General features: G+C 65.0%; 1 protein-coding gene across 2 annotated transcripts in view; it reads left to right on the top strand.

The window, feature by feature from the left end:
- The first annotated feature begins 571 nt into the window (after positions 1-571).
- LOC102493356 (coiled-coil domain-containing protein 187) overlaps positions 572-5,269 on the top strand; it is an 18,698-nt gene continuing 14,000 nt past the window's right edge. For both annotated transcript variants that reach the window (XM_006163346.3, XM_006163345.3), the window contains exons 1-4: positions 572-1,408; positions 1,800-2,287; positions 2,900-2,998; positions 4,771-4,866. In XM_006163346.3, coding sequence (XP_006163408.1) covers positions 1,266-1,408; positions 1,800-2,287; positions 2,900-2,998; positions 4,771-4,866 — 826 coding nt within the window. In that variant the 5' untranslated portion in view covers positions 572-1,265. The remainder of the gene's footprint in view (positions 1,409-1,799; positions 2,288-2,899; positions 2,999-4,770; positions 4,867-5,269) is intronic.

The raw sequence follows: 5,269 nt of genomic DNA, 5'->3' as shown, positions 1-5,269 counted from the left end.
GTTCTGGCCCAGCCTAAATAGGACGGGCATGGCTGTTGTCCCGGCGAGCTGAGCCCTACACAGACTTCTCTGTCCCACCCGCCCCGGCTCTCACTCTCTACCCCAAAACAGAATCATAAGGAATATACTTCGACGCCAGCTCCCCATTCTGTGTGCCTGCCTCAATTGGGGGCTTTTGCTGCAGACCCCTTGGGTGCCCTGGCAGGAGCAGTTCCGGGCTGCTCCTAGACCTAGGTCCTGACCACCCTGGAACAGCCCCCTGCTGTCGCCTGCAGCCCAAGCTCCCTGGTGCCAGAGTAGGGGGTCGGCAGTGCCCAGGTCTCACTGCTCAAGTGGCACTGTCTGAGATCACACTGCCCAGTGCCCCACTGCCCTGCCTTGCCTCGCCAGGATCTTTGCGAAGGTGAGGGCAACCTACCTGCGGCCACTCCCTCAGGCCGCAAAGATGAGCCTGGCCCCCGTGCTCAGGCAGCGTCTGGCATCTCCACCTGCCGTTGCTGTGGCGAGCTGCCGGCATGTGCCAGGGTCAGCCGAGCAGCCAGCAGCCGCTCCCCGAGAGCTGAGGAAGCCCGAGGGTGGCCGGAGGGTAGCCAGAAAAGGGCCATGCAGGAGCGGGTGCTTCGCTGCTGTGATGTCAGGGCTGGGGCCTGGCCAGCATGGGCACACCGCCTCGAGTGCCCCCTCTCTCCTGCCCAGCAAAGGTCAACTCTGCTGAAACCCCAGACTAAGCCCTGATCCCGCCTGGCACTGGGCCTCAAGCCCACAGTGGCCTCAATCCTGACCCGCCCCTACCATCCTACACCTGCCCCCGACCCAGACCCCAGTGAGCCTGCCCAGTCCCCAGCCTCCCTGTGTCCCACTTTGGCCCAAGGAGGACTGGGGTGGAGGCTTCTCAGAGGCCCTGCCGGGGCCGGGGACTTAGGCTGTGTCACTGAGTGACACGGAGTGATTATGCTGTCATGGGCTACCTGGAACTCTCTCCACCCCACTGAGTCAACTCGCTGGAAAGGCCCACAGCCATCGCCAACCCAGGGCCCGGCAGTCAACCGAGCCCACCCCGCATCAATGACTGAGCTGAGGTCCCCATCCTGGGCTAGGGGACCAGCACAGGCAGGGTCCGCACGGGCAGCGGCCAGTGGCCAGCCCGTGTTGAGCAGTGAGGGTTGTCCGGCGGAAGACCCTGAAGCCATGCGAAGGCACTACCAGTTGCGGGCAGGCTGGTGACCAGGCTCTCCTGGCGCTCCTCGCCAGCCTGGCCCTGCATCATGCCCACCTCAGTCCTGGGCATGCTGTCCTCTGGCTTGCCAGAAATGGTCTCGCTCTGTCCCAGAGGCGGCCAGAGCCAGGGCCTCTTCTCCCACGGGGCCCCGGGCAGAGCAGCTGACAGGAGGGCCTGCCCCGTGCCCAGGTAGCATTTGCAGGGACTCGCACACATGCCCCTGGCACTTAGCACAGATGTCGCACCTTCCCCTGGAGGGCACTCAGTTGGTGCTCGGGGCACGGACGTGGGGTCACAGTGCCCTGTCCTCGCCTGTCTCTGCCATGAACCTCCGGCAGGGGGCCTAGCCTCTCACAGCGTCAGTTTCCCACCTGCAAATCGGCCAATCACAGTACCCACCTCCAAGGGGCATGGTCTGGATCCAGGAGAGACGTCAGGGTGTGGCCTGGGGCTTGCGCTCTGTTCCCCATATTCTTCCCAGGCCGTGGCATCCTGAGACAGCGGGGCGATGGTGCCGAGCACTCCGCCCGGCCGTGCCGGCCTCCGCGGTTGACCAGATGCCTCTGCTGCTCTTTCCCAGGGAAGGCGAACTCTGTCCACCCGTAGCCGAGGACGACCTTGGGTCTGCCGTGCAGTGGCCAGGGCCCTCACTGCAGCCCACTGCTCACATGGCCTGGTCAGATCGCACTGAGGCTCAGGCTGCCCTGGGGATGGCCTTCAGCCTGCCTGAGTGGTCCTGGGGCCAGGAGGCGAGGGACAGGGACAGCTCCGTGTCATCGGGCCGCCTCTCCTGCTCCTCGGGAGGCCACGAGTCGTGTGCACCTGCTCATGGGCCCTGGAAAGAGAGACCACCCCTGGTGTTGGGGCCACGGCGGCAGCCCAGAAAAAGCGACCCCCGGTTGGAGCAGCTGAGGGATAGGATCCGGGCTCAGGCTCAGTGGCAGACAAGCAGCGCCTCCCTGGGCACCTCGGCACCCTCTAGCGCCTCACGCCTCTGCAAGGCCTCGCCGGCAGTACGCAGGAAGACCCGCAGGGTGGCATGTGCCCTTCCCGCCCCTGCTCACCCAGGTCAGAGTGGGAGGGTGAGGAGTGGGCTGGACTGGGTTGAGCACAAAGGTGGCCCCACTGCCATGGCCAGCTCCTCGGTCAGTGGCCAACTAGGGACGTGTGGGCCTTGTACCCTGAGGCTCCAAGCAGGAAGCGGGGAGGAGAGGCTGCTGGGAGGTGCTTCTGAGCTGGGCAGAGGGTGAGAAAGAGCCAGCCGGGGATGGTGGGGGGGAGCCAAGGAGACAGGGGGATGGCAAGCTGGGAGGATGGGTCCACAGAGGGCCCGTGGGACCCTGGAGGGTTCGTAGATCCAGGCCTGGAGTTCACACTCTGTCCCTGCATCTCAGGAGCGGGGCGGGTAGACGGGCGTCGAAGTGGGCCAGGGCCCCGAGCTTCACTGCCAGCTCGGCGAGGCTGCTGCTGGGAGATGGGCATGCCAGTGTGGTCTGGATGGGATGCACTGCCCAGTCAAGCAGCAGTGAGTGCCCGGTGGGTGGGGGTGCACCTCAGGCCTGCACCCCCAGGCCTGTAGGGTGTGTAGGAGGTGCAGGCTTGAGCAGCTGTTGACCTGGGACCTTCTCCTGAAAGGCCCTCCCAGGCCTATCCCTGTGCCACCCCTTTGTCCTGCTCCAGGCTTCAGTGTACCCAGTACAGCTGAGCGCAGAGCTGAAGACAAGGCCACCTTCGGCCGGGGCCACGAACTCTCCAGCGCCTCCCAGCGCCAGGCTTCTGGTGAGTGGCTTAGCGGCAGGCCAGGGAGGGGCCTGGGGCTGGGTGCCACAAGGCTGCAGTCACTTACCAGCAAGTGGAAGGGCGTGGGACCTGCTCTGGGGCTGTGGCCAAGGCAGGCTTCTGTGCAGCGGTGACTAAGCGGTGTTCTTCAGAGGGGCAGGTGGGGAGGAGCGCCCTGCAACCCGTGAGGCCGACTCCTGCACGATTCAGGGGAACTTTGGAATGAGAGAGTGGGAGAGGCCTTAGAAAGAGAGGGGTTCCTGGGGCTCCCCAGGTCAGGCCATCGTGGACCCGTGGCTTCTGGTTCCTCTAGGCTGGGGGAGTAGAGAGCTGTCCATGGGTGAGGATGGGTGGTCAGGTCTCCGGGGTATCGCCACTCACCTGAGCAGTGCGTTAGTGGCTAGGGTGGGGTCTGGCCACCCCGGACAGTGTGGTGTGCCCTGCCCCATGTCATACACGAGCCACACGCAGACACGGGCAGGTCCTCGGGGCTGGCCTGATCTAGGCTTGGGGCAGGACCCTCCCCTGACGCTCAGCTTGGCCTGCCTGTGCTGCCATGGTGGCCAGGCTCCCTGGCCAGCCATGGCTTGTGGTGAACATGCCTGTCCTCCTTCCTCCTCCCACAAGAACCCAGTGCATAGGCCTGGCCAGCTGCTCACTCTCCCACCCCACCCCAGGGAGGCCTCACTGGTCATGGTCAGGACTCTGCAATGGGGGGATTAGGGCCCTTGGCACCCCCTCCCCTGGGTCACCAGCTCGTGGCAGTCACATTTTACCCACATGGTTTTAGGGCCCTTTGGAAGCAGGGCCTGGAGGAGAGCTGTCTTAAGAGCACGGGGAGCCCCGGCGGTATAAGGCCCGCTCAGCGCACTGCTCGGCACGTTAGATGCACACCGCCACTGCCTGGCCCCAGAACTTTCGCCTTTCCAGACTCATACTCTGCCCAGCGGGCAGTGCCCCTGTCCCCCAGCCCAGCACCCAGCCCTCACTTCCCGGGCCTAAGGCCCGATGGTTCTGGGCACCTAGGTGCAGGCACTAATGGGATTCACCCATCTCAGAGAGCCTGGGTCTCAGGCGCCTTCTGCCAGCAGGCTTGGGGCCCAGAGGACCGACCGGCAGACCAAGGACTGTACATGGGTGGGTCAGGGCTCCCTGGGGCCCCGTCCCGTGGGACACCCAGCTGAGGTGCCAGGCTCAGCCCCTCTCACCTGCTCGCTGGCTGGGAGTCCCCAGTGTTTGCCAGATGTAGCCCTACCCCAGCCATGCAGAGACCCAGAGAGGTCCAGTGATGCTGGAGGTGACCCCAGCCACCAGCCCCTGTGCTCATGGCCCCTCTTTGGACTTCCCTACCCTGGTTACGCCAGTCCTCCCTCCTGCCCTGGCTCAGTGAGGCTCACACAAGCTGGCCACCGACAGGCTGGGCACATTTTCACTTCACTCATATGGTGCCGAGTGCCCAGAGCCAGGCCTCAGGTTGGCAACCAGGGTACGAGGAGGGAGATCGGCCAGCTCTGAGCCTGAGAGCACCTGGCAGTGTGTGGGAAGGGGCTTGTGCACAGCTGGGTGCACACGGGGACGGGGAGGGGGGCGGTGAGGAAGGGAGGCGTGTCCAGCTCTGTGGGGTGGTTCTGGTGACAGGAGGGGACCTGGAAGTCAGATGTGCCCCTGGGTCCCTGCACTCCAGGGAGCAGGAGAGGGTTGCCAAGTCTCAGCCCTGGGCCAGGTCTGCCTCCTGCTCACTCACCTCCATCCCTCCTCTCTGCCCCCTCAAGTTCCAGGGGGAAAACCTGCCAAGCTCAAAAGCAGCTCCTGCAGAAGAGAGCCAGCCCCCAGGCCGCCCCTCCCCAGAGCAGCTGCCAGAAACAGAGGTGAGCTCCGTGGGCGGGGCCCTAGCAGGCCTGGGGCACCAGGGGCCAATGGCTTTCGATTCTGGGGCTGGAGCTGGCCGGCTGCCAGTGCCTGCCTGGTCTACCATGTGCACAGGGTTCTTTCTGGGAGTTGGGGGTCAGCAGGGACCTGGCTTGTGTGTCAGCACCTGTGCCTAAGGCCACTAGGGACACTGGCCACCACCGGCCACCACCCAGAGCACCAGTGGTCCCCAGAGGCCTCTCCCATGGTGACGTAAAGGTCCACAGTTGCCCCAATTTACTGCCCGAACACCTCGGCCTGAGAGAGCCCAAGGCCATGCTCTGGCCCGCACAGGTGCTGTGCCCTCGCAGAAGGAGCCACGGGATGGATGGCAGGCTGTGTGTGGCCGGTGGGAGTGCGGCT

Source organism: Tupaia chinensis, unplaced genomic scaffold, assembly GCF_000334495.1.
Source record: "Tupaia chinensis unplaced genomic scaffold, TupChi_1.0 Scaffold142100_1, whole genome shotgun sequence".
Classification (NCBI taxonomy): Eukaryota; Metazoa; Chordata; class Mammalia; order Scandentia; family Tupaiidae; genus Tupaia; species Tupaia belangeri.
This window is presented reverse-complemented; position numbering and strand designations above follow the sequence as displayed.